General features: G+C 41.0%; 4 protein-coding genes across 5 annotated transcripts; 3 read left to right on the plus strand and 1 right to left on the minus strand.

Moving 5' to 3' along the window:
* The first annotated feature begins 2,222 nt into the window (after positions 1-2,222).
* LOC102711559 lies at positions 2,223-3,799 on the plus strand. 2 transcript variants are annotated; one of them, XR_001550989.2, is made up of 4 exons: positions 2,223-2,446; positions 2,558-2,631; positions 3,145-3,344; positions 3,454-3,797. XR_001550989.2 is itself a non-coding variant. In XM_006660555.3 (3 exons), the coding sequence occupies exons 1-3, from the start codon at positions 2,338-2,340 to the stop codon at positions 3,271-3,273; spliced, it is 312 nt and encodes a 103-aa protein (XP_006660618.1). In that variant the 5' UTR covers positions 2,223-2,337; the 3' UTR covers positions 3,274-3,799. The 2 variants fall into 2 exon arrangements, 1 of the variants encoding a protein (XP_006660618.1); XM_006660555.3 differs by having other exon boundaries at positions 3,145-3,799.
* Positions 3,800-5,673: 1,874 nt separating this feature from the next.
* LOC102711829 (pentatricopeptide repeat-containing protein At2g36730) lies at positions 5,674-8,508 on the plus strand. Its single transcript, XM_040527628.1, has 2 exons — positions 5,674-6,508; positions 6,589-8,508. The coding sequence occupies exon 2, from the start codon at positions 6,979-6,981 to the stop codon at positions 8,482-8,484; it is 1,506 nt and encodes a 501-aa protein (XP_040383562.1). The 5' UTR covers positions 5,674-6,508; positions 6,589-6,978; the 3' UTR covers positions 8,485-8,508.
* Positions 8,509-9,494: 986 nt separating this feature from the next.
* On the minus strand, positions 9,495-13,056 carry LOC102712107 (activating signal cointegrator 1). Its single transcript, XM_006660557.3, has 4 exons — positions 12,831-13,056; positions 10,601-11,236; positions 10,096-10,194; positions 9,495-10,000 (listed from the first exon to the last, which is right to left on the minus strand). Exons 1-4 carry the CDS (start codon positions 12,990-12,992, stop codon positions 9,650-9,652), a joined length of 1,248 nt encoding a protein of 415 aa, XP_006660620.1. The 5' UTR covers positions 12,993-13,056; the 3' UTR covers positions 9,495-9,649.
* Positions 13,057-13,185: 129 nt separating this feature from the next.
* Positions 13,186-17,470, plus strand: LOC102712385 (membrane-embedded CAAX protease MroQ-like). Its single transcript, XM_006660558.3, has 10 exons — positions 13,186-13,482; positions 13,951-14,039; positions 14,452-14,559; positions 14,678-14,760; positions 15,355-15,488; positions 16,277-16,326; positions 16,416-16,508; positions 16,639-16,730; positions 16,840-16,946; positions 17,124-17,470. The coding sequence occupies exons 1-10, from the start codon at positions 13,225-13,227 to the stop codon at positions 17,163-17,165; spliced, it is 1,056 nt and encodes a 351-aa protein (XP_006660621.1). The 5' UTR covers positions 13,186-13,224; the 3' UTR covers positions 17,166-17,470.
* Positions 17,471-17,937: the final 467 nt, after the last annotated feature.

The raw sequence follows: 17,937 nt of genomic DNA on the forward strand, positions 1-17,937 counted from the left end.
ATCTTCCGTTAGCACACAAATATGGTGGATTTGATATGGCACTACGACGGAGGATTGTGACCACGGATGCACACCATAGTATCAGAGGGATGCGGCTTAGTCGCACATGGTGAGATGGTAGTGGCTCGGGATGGATTTGTGGCCTGGTTGATACGACTCTTAGTGGAGCTATGTTGGTGAGCATGATATTCAATAAGGCATGGATTTCATCCAGGGATCAGGATGTAGTTTGGGTGATTGACGACAAGTTTGTTTCATTAATTATCGACTCCGATGAGGGAGACGTTAGCAACAGGAGCACCTTGGGAGTTGGAGGGAACAATTTGGTGCCTGACTCAATGACATGCCATTTAATCTATGTGACTTGCTTGAATCAAAACCTATCCGCTCACTTTAATGGGATGCATGTGCATATTTTTCTGTCCGGCTTAAATTGCTCTCATAAATTCTTGGATCCCTTATATTTGTGGGTGAAGCATGTATGCGTACTAAGACTCCAGAGAGCTAGAGAGGTACATAAACTGGAATTGAAACAAATAATGGTAGAGTAAATTCAAATGCCATATTTCTGTTACAGTGGAAAAACGAAAATTGAACAATATTGAACCAGCAATGAAATTAAAACCGCACATATTTTTTTATGAAGTTTAAAACCGCACATAATGGTTGTCTCTTTTTTGAAAAGGAACTTGATTAGGACTTGAGCACGAGTACATAGAGTGGACTGTCGAATTACAAAGCTCGTGGACTAATCGCGCGCACCAACCATCAAGCTGATCAACTCTAGTAAGAAAGATCCAATCATTGAACACTCTCAGCATTTTTTTTTTAGAAAAACAGTTCCACTTCTATAAGAAACCCCCCTATTGCTCTGCCGAAATTCTCAAATCCTTTGCATCTATGTCCTGTCCCCGTTGCAAATATACTAAAGTGAATACCTTTTCAGCACAATATCTTTCACCACTCTTGCAACCTCGTCTTTTCGCTTATGTTTATGTTTATAGACCAAAATTTTATTTTTTAACCTTAAATTTATAATTGATTTTAGGGGGTTTTATTGTAGATTATTTTGACCTTTATTTTTAGATCAGTAAAAATAAATATATAAAAAATTTATTTATAAATGATGACTTTTTTCCTTAAAAACGAGAAGATGGCCCTTGACACCTACCGTACTTACCAACGCACAAAAGCAAAGTTTTTTGTGTGTGGACTTGAGGAATTCCCATGGGTTATGTTCGTTCCAAGACAGGCACCTCCACTGCCATGCCAAACGAGGAGTTGCAGCCACTGGTCGCTGCTGTGAGATGCTAGCTAGCTAAGCTAGCCTTTTTGTGCATGCACCACTATGGACGATCCGTGTGGCTTCCAATGGAAATATCTCTTTTAGTTTCGTGCGTAATTACTTTGCATTATATATATGGAGAATAGTTTCATATGAAAGCCGTCCCATTAGTTCTGTTGTGACAATGACATGCATATTATCTGAAAATACAGTACAACTCTGGACTATGAAATTGTGTGTGCATGCATGGCAGTGGCACTTGTTTTGACAACATGGCTAGGATTAATAATTTTCTACTGAGGATCTTGCTTCTACCTACCTTGAATTTCACCGCAAACATATAAGCGCAGTGGTGAGTTGTGTGCTAGAGTAATTAATTATTTTAGTTTAGTTTCTTTCTGTTCATACCAAAGTCAATAGATTTAGTTATATTGATTTTAAATGAAAGATGGTGACTTTTTTCTCAAACAAACACATTTGATTAGCACACAATAACCAAGTCTATAGAGAAAGAAAGTAATATTTTCAACACAAAACAAATATACTAACAAAATATATTCAATGTTAGACTTAATGGAACTAAAATGTTGTTGTTGATACTGCTATGTTCTTCAAGAAACCTTTTCAAATTCTAAAAAAGTTTAACTTAGAAAAGGTTAGAACGTTTTACAATATAGAACAGAGAAAAATAGTTTCTCTTAATAGAAACCGTCCATCTCTCTATCATTCTCTCCTCATTCAACAAATGGCATGCCATAGCCAAATACAACAATATGAGATATGGACTAATAGAAGCACTTCATAACTAGTGGAGGGGAAGAAATGCTGGGAAAGGTTGGTTAGTGCCAAATTCCACTGATTAGACTTTGTGAATCTCCACCTTGCCTTTTTGACTTTGGCTCCTAATTGAATGATCTAGGATGAATGACATGTGCAATAAAAAGGGGTTGAGGGCATGACCAAGATGTGTAGTGCAAGGGCACATGAAGCCAGCAGAGATTCCATTCTGTTGAGAACTTGAGATAGTGCTGCTCAACAGCCTTCTATAGTGCATGCATGCAATGGGGAAATCACCAGCACTACCACTCTACTATCTTCTTCTTATCACCTTGGTGGCATTCTACTTGTTGATTGTTTCTTCCAATGCTATACCTCTGTCAAGTAGAGCTCACAATCTCACCCTTATTTGCTTTCCTTGATTCCTGGATCTATTAAATTTGTTGTTCATGTAAGATCTGACATGGTCATCATTTACATCCCTTTGGATTGTAGGAGTGCAAAGGCTGCCCTTGCAAGAGTCCAGTGATATGCCATTGGTCAGAGGCATCAGCACAGCAAAGCCAAAGGTATTTTAAGTAAAATATATCATCTTACCATTTATTAGGACATATTTCCACCGCTTATCTTCTTTGGGTAATTTACCATGTTTTTTATACGCATGCTGCACAATTCAAAAAAAAGGTGCTTGTTACATATTTTTGATAAATTGATTCGTAAGTGAAGAAAAGGCTTAGTAGTTTATGACTTGTTGCAACACAAAACTGTGTAAGAATAATTTCAAGATTCCCATGTTTGAAACGGAACTGGTTACCATGGTTCATCCCCAAGATATGTTGAGTTACAGATGCATCATTTTGCTTGAAAGGACCTGGGTACATAAGTACTCAAGATATTATCTTACAACCTTCCTAGAAAATCGTTGTTACCACACATCCCATAGCCAACTTGAGAGAGCCCATGGATTTTCGTATTGATTTACATATCAAGGGATACAACACATGTCACATTGAAGATGAAAAAAACACTTAATTCTCTTTACTATATATTACATAATTGATCATACTATCTCTTAATTTTAGATAGAAATGGAGAGATCCATTGTCATCCCAGGGGAGGACGTTGTGATTAATGCGAGGGTGGCTTTGGAGACACAGGACTATCCGCCCTCAGGCCCTAACAACCACCACAAGCCACCGGGTTGGAGCTGAGCTAGCTAGCTACGATCCATCACTTATATTGAATTGTGCTTCAAATCTCAACGATCAGAGCAGTTTTAACGTCCTTGAGAATGGTACCAGGAGATACCACTTTTTTCTATATAAATTTTGGTACCTCTTGATCTCTTAGGTACTAGAAGATACCAAATTTTATATTAAAATTTTGGTATCTCCTGGTACCTTCTCAAGCACCGTAAAATTGCTCTAATGATCATGTGCATGCAGTCCCTATAGCCGCGCGTGCCCTTTTCCCTTCATGTGTGATGATCATATTGCAAATTTTAATGTTGTCCATGTCTCTTGTCGCTGTGTGTGTATCCAAGTTGTTACCCTTAATTAAAAAGCAAGCAGCTATTTAAGGATGTATGAGACGCATGTGCCTGTTAATTCTACACATGGCAGTGATCATATATTCATATGTAACAAGAGGTTAATAGATCGACTTGAATTTAACTGAGTCTTGTTCCGTCCTTGTAAGTTGTAACTGTGTGCACAATATTTGTTCCTCTCTCTCTCTCTCTCTCTCAACCTCTAGGAAATTTAGTGAGATAAACATGTCTTTATGGTTAGGTTAATATATACCATTTAGCTTGTGATCTAGAGCAAATACAACACCTTTATAGTTGCCATTAGCTATTGATCTCTTTAGATTTGTCTGTTTGCTCCATCTTCCTTCCCATCCCCCTCTGGTCTAGCCCTCTCTTGTGGCTAACCAATGGCTAACCAATGGTTGCTTTTCCTTTTTTTTAAGCCTATCATATATATATATATATTAAAATTCTTGTCATTAATTTTTATCATGTATTAATGTTTTTCTGAATATATAGATAATTTTGTGATAACTATTCAAGGGTCCACTATAAAATTAAAAAATAAATTTAAAATAGTTTCTCAAGAAATTTATATATAGAAACTTTTTTCGAAAATCACACTATTCTAGAGCTTGGAAAGCAAGCTGTTGAGTAAGAGTGATTTGACACATTCGTTAGAAAATAACGCACTGAATGCTAATTAAGAATAAAAGGATAAAATTACAATTATAGATCCTTTTGAAGAATTATTGGTATATGCGGATTTTGTAGCTATGTATCATATATGGCACTTTTAGATATATATATATATATATATATATATATAATAAATTCTAAACAATAATGGTGTCGAGACTATGGATACATATAAATACATAATTAAGTATTATATCTAATGCTCACATGTATCATCCTTGTATCATGTGTGCTAGAATTGGCATCCACGTGTATCAATAAGATCCTATCATCCATCTAGCTAGTTCGAACAAGCTAGCACACCATTAAAATGAGGGAAACAAATTTCCAAAAAGAAAGAAAAAAGTAAATCAAGCCAAACAAATAGAAAATTCATACATACATAAACTCAGGCGCAATTAATGAATTAATTTATTCGTACAATATCGATCAACTCGTGATGTTGTTAGCTACATGTAGGAGGTGTTAGGAATCCACCGTCTATGCTTCCTACGATTTATCTCCTACTAAAAATAAAGATAAGCTCTTCCACATATATGTATACTTATCTTAACTAGAACATTGCTCGTGAGTTGCAACGAGGTTTTTTTTATGCGTCATATTTTAACTTTACATATATTTATTATTGGAATATGGTTCTATTAATTTCACGTTTCTTTTCTTCTTATAATAAGTTGAGTTAACGTGAACAGTTAATATATGAAATTCACTATTATTTTTCCTTTTAAAAATAGAGTACAAATAAAAAATGAGTTGGTAATGGTGATGGCAGATTCGCCACTAGCAATGCGTACAAGACAATCTCTATTATGGTTATATATATCGAGAGAGATTGATTTTATCTATAAGAAAAAAATGATAATTATGCTTAATTCCTACATCTATTCACTTATGTTCTCGTGTGCGTATGAGAGGTTAACACATGGACGCTAATAAGTCACCAGTGTCTCAACACGAGGCACTAATGTTAAGCGGCTCATGAGCACCAATTTCATTAAACTGTATCATTCTAGGACGGCATACTACAGCGTATTTTTTCTGTTTAATCTAGACATTTTCTCTGTTTATTTTTCCCAAACTTGGGTCGGCCTAATGCGCGCCCGGAGCGTATGGTATAGGGTATGTCCTCTCTCTCTCTCTATATATATACTCATACACTTTACACACTTATATATATTAACTTTATACATGTAAACTTAATATATACACACATACATACACTCTGTGAAAATCTACGTAGATATGAAAATTATATATACACAAAAAGTTATAAATATAAACTTAATATAAAAATCTTTATACATGTAAACTTTATACACATAAAGATAAAATTCTATTTTATAAAATAAAAAAAACCTCACACCTTGTGTTATTGGGCCTTTATTCTCTCCGCCCACCAAATCCCCATGGCTGGCGGCCCAAAAAAGCTCTTCCATGGGCCGTCTTCGTGCGCCCTTTCTCGCGCGGCCCTGCGCTAAATAGACTTTTCGCCCAAGTTTATAGGAATAAATCCACTTTGACTCTCTCAAAGTAACCGGAATCTAATACATAACCCTAAACCGTAAAACCGGATATTTCGACCCCCGAACTATTGAAACCGGTGCAATTTGACTCCCCGAGAGGTTTTGGAGAGCGGTTTCGCTGATGTGGCACTCACTAACAGGTGGGTCCCACATGTCATACTCTCTTTCTTTTTTCCCTTCTCTTTCTCTTCTTTCTCCTCTATTCATCCGTGACCGTAGCCGTCGTCGCCTCCCCACGGCCGTAGCCAACGCGGTCCCGCGCCTGTGGTCGTCGCCGACGTCGACGCCTCCCTGCGGCTGCGTTTGCCGCCAACACAGCCCGCGCCCATGACCGTCGCCGTTGCCTCCCCACGGCCGCGTCCGCAGCCGACGCAGCCCCGCACGTGTGGTCGCCGCCAACGCCGACGCCTCCTCGCGGCTGCCGCCATCGCCGCTTCAGCTCCCTCCATTTCGATGCACACTACCTGCAGCTCACGCCGGAGCTCCACGCCAGCCTCTTCGACGACGCTGTCCGGCCAATCTTGTTGCTCCCGTCGACACCAAGCGCCGGAACTACTATGGCCCCGAGAAGCCGTTCCACGGCGGCCTCCCGGGCGTCGACGCTTACGAGAGCCTAGCCATCATGGCTGGCCTCAAGCCCGAGAACGTCCACGCCTTCGTCGATATCATTTGTCCCTGCGGCAACGATGACTTCTGGTAAGCAATCAATCCCCTGTTCTTTGCACTCAAGTTCTATTCAAGATTTGGTTCAACTATCTCTGCTACGATCGACACAGATACACAGTGAGATCGTTCATGGCGCGGCGAACCGCATCTAGTTTTGTGCAAGATTTAATTGCAGTGCCACATAAGCACCACGCGAGACCAAGACCAAGTCAACACCGCCACATCAACGCCACGTCAGCAAAACCACTCTCTAAAACCGCTGGAGGAGTTAAATTGCATTGGTTTCAATAGTTGGGGAGTCATCCTATCCGATTTTTGGTTGAGGGGTATGAATTAGATTCGGTCTATTTTTAAGGGACTGAAAGTGAACTTTTTCCAAGTTTATAATCACTAGTCAATGTGTAATATCAAAATGGGCCTTGAATTTACGGCCCAGCAGCAGCCGCAGCGACCAAAAATCTCCGGCGCGTCGAGCACGGCCCGCCACCTCCATCCATGGCATGGCCGCTCTCCACGCCCTCGTCGCCGGCGCCGCCACCGTCACCCATCTCCGGCAGATCCACGCCCATCTCCTCACCTCCGGCCGCCTCGCCTCCCTCGGCCCCGAACTCCTCCGCCGCCTCGTTGCGCTGCCCAACCCCGGCCGCCATCTCCCCCTCGCCCGCCGCCTCCTCCTCTCCCTCCCATCCCCGTCTCTCGACCTCTTCAACCTCCTCCTGCCCCCGCTCGCCTCCTCGCCCGACCCCTCCGACGCCGCCCACCTCTTCCTCCGCCTCCGCCGCGGGGGGTTCCGCCCCGACGCGCACACGCTTCCGCACGTCCTCAAGGCCCTCGCCCGCCTCGCCCCGGGATCCCTCCCGCTAGTTGGCTCCGTGCACTCGGAGGCCGTCAAGGATGGCCTCGCCTGCGCGGTGGTCTACGTCCCGAACGCGCTCATGGCCGCCTATTCGGCCTGCGGCCACCTGGAGCGCGCCAGCCAGGTGTTCGACGAAATGCCGCGGCGCACCGTCGTGTCCTGGAACACTGCCCTCACCGCCTGCGCGGACAACGACCGCCACCAACTGTGCATTAAGCTGTTGTCGGAAATGCTAGAGGCTGGCTCCGTGCCTGACCCGACCACCTTCGTGGTCATGCTGTCCGCCGTGGCCGAGCTGGGTAACCTGGCGCTCGGCAAGTGGGCGCATGGGCAGGTTCTCGCGCGGAGGCTGGACATGACTCTTCAGCTTGGAACAGCTGCAGTGAACATGTACTCCAAGTGTGGCGCGGTAAGCTACGCCCTGCGCTTGTTCGAAAGGATGCCTGCTCGGAATGTCTGGACATGGACTGCGATGATCGTAGGGTTTGCACAGAATGGTTTGGCTCCGGAAGCGTTGGAGCTGTTTGACAGGATGAAACTCTCAATGGTCATGCCAAATTATGTTACATTTCTCGGCCTGCTCACTGCGTGTAGCCATGCTGGTCTAGTTGATGAGGGGCGCCGGTTCTTCCACGAAATGCAGCATGTCTATGGCATCAAGCCGATGATGACACACTACAGCGCCATGGTTGATGTCCTAGGGCGCAATGGTCTCCTCCATGAAGCTTATGACTTTATTGTAAGAATGCCAATTGAGGCCGACCCAGTTGTCTGGAGGACATTATTGGGCGCCTGCCAGCTGCATAGCTCCAAGGAGTGCATTGAGATTGTTGACAAGGTGCATGACAGATTGCTGGAGCTAGAGCCCATGAGAAGCGGGAACTACGTGATGGTTGCGAACATCTACTGTGAAATTGGATCATGGGACGAGGCGGCGAAGGCAAGGAGGGTGATGAGGGAAGGAGGGATGAAGAAGATGGCAGGAGAGAGTTGTGTTGAGGTAGGAGGACGGGCACATCGGTTCATCAGCGGGGATGAGTCTTGCCCTGAGTTTCATGGGGCTTGTAGGATTATCCATGAATTGGATCTCAACATGAGAGAATGTGAACCCACTGACCCAATTTTATCAACTGACAATGATGCTGACTAGCTTTCGAATTGCGTGCATTCTTTTTGTTTATGATGCGCTTGCTTGTTTTGAATGGTCTAGAGCCTGTCATGTGATTTTGCTCTAAACTATCCAACCAAGCACCGCACTTAAAGTGAAGAGCATGACAGGTTTTATTGGTCATGTTCATGCGAATGCAATCGGTGAAGTTCCGAAATTTGTGAGATGAGCATTTAAAGCTGGCAAATTTCTGAAGCTTTCAACATGGACAAACAAAGAGCATAGCCAGAGCCTCTTCTAGTAGCCATTGGTGGCTGAAGCTTAACAGTGATTCAGTGAAGAGGTGCCAGATTTCTTGCTCATGTTATTGTACTAAAGCCATAATATCAACGGATGTCATTTTTTGGGTTTTTTTAAAAGTCAAACAACATATTTACAAACGGAATATAATTTGTGAATAAAATTTTTATATACGTGTTTATAGCAATCTAAAAGGCAATCCTACAAAATAAACTTCGGCGAAAAAACCTCAATCAACTCCAAGTTTATGGTTAAAAATTTAAATTTTGGCGTATAGGTATAAGCAAAAGTCAAAAGATGGGAGGTGCTCCTATCATTCAGCAAACACCACATTGTGTATTTGTGTCATTGTGCTACCATGAAGCTATGTAATGCACTTCATATGACAATCAGGATTGACTTTGTGAGGACCGAGGACACGACTCATAATAGTCTCATAGGCAACAATAAGACAAGCAGATGATCGGATACTCGGATGGCTCTCATCTATATTTGGTAATACAAATAGTGTAAAATTCTATAGAAAACAATATCAATTTTAGCATGAAATAGGAAACTTATACCCCCCCCCCCCCTCCATTTTTCTAATGTCTAATGTCATTAACTTTCAGAATTATTTTCACCATTCGTCTTATTTTCATAAAATTATGTAATTACTAATTATTTATTGCAATTTGTTTTATCATTAGTTAAACCTGGTTTCGGGAACCCTGGTAATTATCTCCAGATGGAGAAATAGAACACAGTGGGAGGGCAACAAGAACCGAATGCATCATTATCATCTTTTCAATATAGGTCACAAGGTATTCTTGCAAAAAAAGTTGGATATGGATGTGTATCTTAGCATCTTTTTACAGCCTGGTTTGTATTTTACCTCCTCTGGGTGAAAACTTGAAAACTCAACAAGTCAATCAAAATCTTGGGAGCAGTCGAAGTTGTCCCCTTCGCGGGGTTGGCCGAAGGAGCTGTAGGCCAGATGATCACCCTTCTTCATCTTGCCACCCAGGAAACTCTGGGGGTCCTTGTCGTCGTGCTGTAGCCTCCCAGTTACCTCCAGGCACAGGCCATTCTTGGCGAGCCTCTTGCTTTGTCTTGCTCTGTCGGTTTTCGGCTTCACCGGCCCTGTTTCAATGAACACAGGCTGCTCTCTGATAGTGGGGTTGGCTTGTATGCGGTGGCTCTGATCCTTCTCTTCAGGTGGCCTTAAGATCCGGTGCTCGGATTCCAACACTGCGGCTTCATCTTTGTTCAAAATTACCTGCATGAAACAGTTGCAAAATTATGTTGTCATCTGTTTCGTTTAGAGAACTGAGCAAATTAGAAACTGTACAACAGGAACAATGATTATTTTACCTTTCGACCCACCAAATCAAATGTCACAACCACTTTGCCTTTGCCCTTTTCAGCTGCTTCCAGAGCTCCCTCCTGTTGCTTCTTTAGGTCAGACTTTTCCTGAAGTGAGAAAAATCGAGAACTAAGTAACTAACTAAACATTCTTCCATATGATTCGGTTGGAGCAATCTACTAATATCTCAAACAATTGAACGATGAACTGTTATCTGATCCCATCAGGTTATATGTTCTTATTAAATGAATATGATGGTACATCAACTGCAAATTATGCAAGCAATTTTTAGAGTAAAAGTGCATGATGTTTTTCTGACTTTATAATTAATGGTGTACGTTTATTAGAGACTCCTTGTAATACAAAGGCAATAAGCAATTCTCTTCAAAAAAACAATTCGGATGACAGGATTGGGTGCAGTGCGCATATAAAGGACAGCAACCCATAGAAGCTACAACTTAGCACAGTGAACCGGTAATGGACATATAAAGTAAAGAATTAAAGACGGTTTACCTTTGAGGAAAGCCAACTATTTCCTTCCATTTCAAAGTAGTCGCTTTGATCATCATAAACTTTTGTCCTTGCTGCAGAGTTTCTATCATAGTCAACAAGCCTCTTTGCATACGCTTCAGCTGCAGCTTCTGATTCCGAAAGAGGGATTCCAACATCAGTTAAACCAGCATATGTGCTGCCTTCCATTAAAACAAGTGCACCACAGAAACTACAGGGTCCCTCGCCCTCTTGTTCACACACAATTTTGCCACATGATAAGCAGTTGCTGACAAGGTTGTGCTGGCGTGCTTGGCATGAACAAGGTTTTCCCTGCTTGAAGACAATAGAACCCTTTGCTGCCTCAGCAAGGGAAATGGCTTTTCCTCCTTTCTTTTTTGAACTTTTCTTGGAGGCAACTCGGGGATCAGCACTCTCTGGTTGACTCTTGGAACTCTGAGTAGAAGAAGATGCTGTTGCATCTTTTTGTGTGCGTGTCTGTTTCTTTGTTTGGGTAACCCCTGTACCAGCAGACGGTTTCACATAAGGCTGAAGATTAGATGACTGCAGGTTTTCAGTGCCCCTTGATGGATCAATGTAACCCCTCCTCTGCAAGTACTCCTGAATAAGGTCCTGAGAAGCTTCTACTCCAATAATATTCTGCACCATTGAACTGTAAAGTATCAATGACAAAGACTAAGGAGTAAGGAGTAAGCAAAGGCAATATCCACATGCATTCATGAATCATGAGTAATACATAGCTGAACAATATGAAGCAAACACAACTCCAAGAAGAAAATATAACTAAAATCCCTCAGCAACACCAAATGCCCAATCGAGAACGGCAAGCTAGGGGTACATGGTAAAGGTGCAAATATTATTTTTGGACTGAATATGCAAGGTAGTCCTTTTGATTTTATTAAAGATGCACAGCAGGATAATTAAATTCACAGTCAAATCTAGAGTTCCACCTTTCAATGCAAAGTTACATTGTTTTCTGAAAGGAAAGTATAATCATGCACAAAATCAGCAATTATGCTCCGAAAAGCTGCAGACGCATGAAGACAACAAAGTTGAATAGAACCACAGATAACTTGGCAGTCCAAGCACCATGCTGCCTCAGACATGTAGCTACACTTCTTAACTTCTTAAGCAAAATATTGTACCAATGCAGTTACGCTCCATTGTTCTTACAGTTATGCATCAGGCTATAAAGTTATATTCATCGTAGCATCATATTCTCCTGATGCACGGACATGGATACATTGACACGATGTGTCCCGACACTTACAGGGATTCGTCATTTTCTAACAAAATGCCAATATGGCGACACAGCTACATATTTTTAATAAAAATAGTACATATGTATTTTTGTTTCAAATTCTCAATTGTTTGTCACCAAAATGAAAAATTAATGTGCTGCAAGCAAGGAAAATATAACTTTTCAGCAAGTCTATAGCCACTAAAGCCACAATAGTTGCAATACTTTCACCTCCATCGGACATTCCCTCAGCCTACAGCACCCCACCATCTGACATTAACTCGACCTACACCACCCCACCGTCTGACATTCCCTCGACCTATAACACCCCGTCTAATATATCAATGTGTTTCTATAATGTACTATTCCCAACTCCAAGGTTAGAATGTGGCTTAATTGCTGGGCATGACACATGCTCGGAGAAGAGTCAACAGTGTATCAGATAATTAAATTAGTTATTTTTTCTGTTTTTCCGATACTTGGCTGACACGTATCAGAGACACATCGGAGAAGTATCTGTATCGGACAAGCCATTCGACACCGATACATTTTCGGAGGTATCAGTGCAGCATAGATATTCTCTATTTTCTACTAACCGCACACAAAGTCTAACAACGAGTCCCTGTGCCATAGAGTTGTAAGCATAGATGCTTCAGTATTCATCAAGTAATCCTCTGTTTGCAACTAAACCCCACAGAGATCCCAAACCAAAGAGGAGCCGAATAGCGGTACAATTGCAATACACTGATGATCATACTTACACCTAACTAAACAACCAAAACCAAGCTCCACAGGTCGATTCAACTGCAACACCAACTAAATCAAATCACACGAACCCTAATTCCAAAATGGCACCAAAGCAGTCAACAATATCAGGCCGCTACACCAACCAAACGATAAATTCGATACAACAAGGTCCAACCAAAACCTAAAGAGCGCGATCCTTCATTGATGCGTATCACTCTACGGGGATGGGCGGTAATGGGTACGGACCGCGAGGTAGTCAGCGGCGTCGGGCGGAGGCGCGAGCTCGCAGAAGGAGACGAGGCCCGAGATGAGGTCGGCGTCGAGCTCCAGCCCGCTACCCATCCGCTCCCGCAGATCCTGCAGGGCACCCTTCAGCCACTCGCCGGACGTGCTCGCCGCCGCCGCCATCGCCGCCGCAAGAGCCCAGGTGCTTTGGAGAACCGGAGGTGTCAATTTGCAAATCCAACCCTAGAACTATACATGATTCCCAAGACTATCAGTTGAACTTTTTTATTTATGTCCTTATATTTTATGTAATTTACAAATAGATCCCTCAGCTTATCCCGACCACGTGTCCACGTGCTGCTTCTTCAGTGAGCCAGCGAGCTGCGAGCTGAGAGAGCAACGAAGCATCTCGCTCATGGCGTCATCGCCGTCGCCGGCGCTCTCTCTCCACATGCTCCGGCCGCTCCCGTGCAGAGCCCTGCTCCTCTCCAGGCAACGGAAGCCATTCCCCTCGCCAAGAACTGGCTGCGTGGCAGCAGCAACAGCAGCAGCAGTAAGAACTCATCAGCAGCGGTGGCTCCGGTCGCCGGAGACCGGCCGGCGGAGGAGGCGCGGGCGATTCGCGTGCTTCTCCTCCAATTCCGGCAACAATCCGCCTCCGCCTTCCACTAAGGTGACGTCACGCTCCGCCGCTTCAGTTACTGAGGAAATTTAGTTTCTTTGAAGAACATACCGAAGATTAGTTTTTATCTCTTTCTGAAAAGAATGTCACGTCACCTAATCTTTTCACTTCTGCTTATAATCTTATAAGCTAAAATTTTATTTTTTAACCTTAAATTTAGAGATAATTTTAAATTTTTTCAACTGAAGTTTATTTTTCAATCTTGGTTTAGTTTTTATATCACTAAGAATGCATATATAAAAATTTTATTGATATATTATTTCTCGTTTACAAATATGCCAAAAAAGCCAAACAATCGTCCCTATATCAACAGAAGCCAACGGATTAGAATGTAAAATGGTCATTCGATATCGTATTATCATTAAAGATTTCTCTAGTTACTGAAAGCATTCATGGTTCATCTCTTTTATTATGGTCTGTGTTGCTAAGGATGTTGTGACATCATTTGGATATGAGCAGAATTCGGACGAGTGGCCAATCCTTCGCCGGTGGGATGTGCCGTGGGAGTGGCAGACGGTGGTGCTCACCATGGTGGGCTGTGGAGTAAGGTACTCTTAAACCTTCTGTACCCTATCCTGGTTGGTGATGTCTATTGCAATCTTGCACATTTGTATTGGAGTTAAATATGACAAATAAGAATTCAAAGGGATAATTTGGAAAATACCATCGCACACGAGAAAATGACGTATATTTTTACATAATGGAAGTTTTATTGAACTCGATCAATTTCATCAAGGTGATACAATTGTTCTGAGACATATATGATGGTATTTTCCAACTCCGTGATTTTTATAGTGGTACCAATCAAATTGGTCCGGTTTTAATTTTTTTTTTTGTGAATTGTAATGAGTAGTCTCATAATTTGAAATTGGCAGATGCTTAACGCTCAAATCCAGTATTTTAGCCTGTCAGTAATCGACGGCTTCATTTAAGAAAGTTTTTTGAATGTTCTTTAGACAGCTTTGTTCTGACAGGATTGGTTGAGCAATCGGTTTTGACATATGTGGGATTTAAAGCTGTTGAGGCAACAGTAGATCAGAAGGCAGAAATACTCTTCCTTGGACAACTGTATGAATCCAAGCACTTACGCTTATTCAATTATTTCTCTGTTTATCTGTATCGTCCAAAGAATGGATGACATCAATTGCAAACATATTTACCATTTTATTTTCTCTATCTTAAGCAGTAGCGTGACAGCAGTTGTGCTGGGTGTCGTATTTGGCATCACCAACACCTTCCGACCCCTGCCAGATGATATATTCCGATATGGTCAGGACATAATACTGTCTCCACATTGCTCGTAATAAATTTGTCTTGTGTGAAGAGTACATGGTTTTTAGCATTTTTTTTCAACTGTGGAAAGCTTCTGCAAATTTTTTATGTAATTGGATTTATGCTATAGCTAAGGGTGCATAGCTACCCTCTTTTTCGTGGGTATTGCTTTGCATGCTTAAGTCATGATGGATATATATTTTTTTGGGCAACGCTTCGATGCATACTTGTAGTATAATACTGCCAGTAGAACTAATCTCATCCATTGATTTAAAAAGGTATTTTCGTATTTTGATTAATATTAGATTTATATTTATTATTTTTTTATCATATTATGCACGGATAAAAAAAGCCCAACAAGGCCCACTTACTATCACAGTAAAAAAGACGATATTCTTCTCTCAGAATTCTACTACACATAAAATTGTTGGTAGTATAATTTAATCACAACCGTCCAATAAAATTAGATCAGTGGTCTGGATTAAATTATACTACAAGTAATATGCACCAGAGTCGGCCTAATATTTTTTTAACACCTTTCTGCTTTTCTGATATAAGGAATAACCATATTCAGGTTTGCTGAATTTGCAGATATTAAAGAACCATTCAAGCTGCAAAACGGTTGGCTTCTGTGGGCCGCAGCTGGCCTTTTTGGTGCAATAATTTCTATTGCTTTAGTAGGGGTTGCTATGAATTATCTGAATGGTGAACCTCCAGAGAGAGAGGTCAGGCCTTTTACATACTGTAGCTCTTTCTCAATCAATACAATCTGATTCCCATTTAATTCATTATTACTTCTCACACATTGTTTTTCAAATCGTGAGATTGCAGTTCCATTCATCTTCAACCTGTAACTTAATTTATTCAGCAAAAATTCTTTTTACATCTTCAACTGCTTAATATTCATTGCACAATAACCTCTAACAATATGCCAAATGGAGAAATTATTGTAATTGGCAAATGTAATAGATCATTTTCTTATTTCAAACCCTTTTGGCTTGCCTCGGTTGTATCTTGCCTGGCCCTAGGTCTTATCTAATCACAACTTTCTCATGTATGGACTGACTTTTTTTGTTGCGACATACATGGACTGACCTAAGCTGGTTATGATTTAAACAATGACAACTCACACTGTCTTATGGTCATTCGTCCAAGATTCAGATGGTGGTGAAACAAGAAAGATAGGTTATCCATTACTAGCAAAGGGATTAGTGAATACAATATTCTCTTTGTTAAGAGATGAGGACTGGGCATAATTAGGAACAGTGTACTGTATAATTAAGACTTTTTGATGAAGCGAAGCTTCGTGTAAAAGGTTTATTGCATGCTTTGACTGGCAAGCTTGCATTGTAAGGCCTCACTTTAAATTAATAGGGGCTTATGCTTTTTCCAAATTGGATCTCAACATATTTTGTGTACTTATCTCCTGTTACGCTAGTTACCTTCGTCAGAGTACTGTCATGACTCATGAGTCCTGAAACTGCTGATTCATTTCTGGATCCTTATTTTGCAGACTGACTCATTAGTTCTTTTATTGCCATTAATTGGCTCATCAAGTGCCAGGTATCATCCATCAAATTTTTAGTGGGTTTATGCCTTTATACCAGACAGTCACGAAATGATTTTTTTTTTACGTTTTAATATATTGTTAGCACTGCTTTTCTGGTGGGCATTACTGGAGTTCTTGCACCCATTCTGGAGGAGACTGTATTTCGAGGATTTCTAATGGTGTCCTTGACTAAGTGGTAAAGGACCATATATTTTTTAGCTCTTTCTCAGTAGCTTCCTTTCACATGTTTGCATGTAGCAACTTGGTATGTTATATGCTTTGCAGTTTTGCCTGTTTAAGTGTTTAACAATCTGCTTCCTGTACAGGTTTCCTACTCCAGTTTGCATACTTGTCAGTGCTGCTCTGTTTGCCTTGGCCCATCTAACACCTGGACAATTCCCGCAGTTGTTTGTACTTGGTAATTTTATATGCTAATTTAGAAATAAGATATAAAACCGTGTGAGTTCCATGTCTGACAAAGTGTGTGAACGTTTTCCATTTCCATAACCTTGTTGACTGGTATGCAGGTCTTGCATTGGGCTTTTCATATGCTCAAACCCACAATCTTCTAACTCCTATCACAATACATGCATTTTGGAACTCAGGAGTAATATTACTGCTAACCTTTCTTCAGGTATGTCTTATTATTTGGAACTCAGGAGTTGTATAACTTGCATTGGATTGCATAAGAGCAGGATAGCTATCCGATTAATTTATCTATTTATGTTATTTGGTTATTTTAGATGGCATATTTGATGCAAGTAGTAACTAGTGAGATGTAACTGACATGCATAGTTTTCTATTGCTTCAGCTACAAGGGTATGACATCAAGGAGCTTCTGGGAGCATCTTGAAGGCTTACTACTGCTTTGTGCATATGCTTTAGTTACTTGATCAAAGATACTTGAAAAGGAATAATGGGCTCTCCTTTATTTTATTGCTCAGTGCTCATTATTTACTCTCCAAGTGATTTTATGTTTCCTGTAACTCCCAAAAGTAAACTGCGATGAAATAAATCAAATAATTGTGTTTGTACTCATCTGTAGTGATCTAACTTGAATCTATACAAAAGAAAGTGTGGACGACTTATTATCTGAGCACCAGAGCAACATATGAACTCTATGAAGATTTCCATGCATGATAATGAATGCTAGTACAGAAGCACATATGTTTTTTAAATAATGAGCAGGGTATCTAAATTACAATTTTGGCTGCCCTTTTTGTATCTGTCAAATTAAGTTGAATTTGCTATCGATATTATGCGAAATATAGAAAACGTCCCCAACCCTATCTCTAGTAAGTTTTCCAGATAATTTGAAAACTTCTAAAAAGACCTATTGAACACAGAGTTTGCAAGACTTGCATCATTTGCACAAAACAAATATCCTATTAAATTTTAAGTATGAAATCTATTGGAAACACCAGTCAGATAATAACTTGAAAATGATCTTCCCGTTGCCTCACTGGTATATTGTCTCTAGAAGGTAGCTCTCAAACTTTATTTTAGAGATTATAGCTCTCAGACGGAATGGCAGGTACACAAATGCAAATAGCAGTTGACATATTCAGCCCCATCTTTTCGCTTTTTCGCTTCCTCTTATATGCTTATAAGCTAAATTTTAAATT

Source organism: Oryza brachyantha, chromosome 9 (assembly GCF_000231095.2).
Source record: "Oryza brachyantha chromosome 9, ObraRS2, whole genome shotgun sequence".
NCBI lineage: Eukaryota > Viridiplantae > Streptophyta > Magnoliopsida > Poales > Poaceae > Oryza > Oryza brachyantha.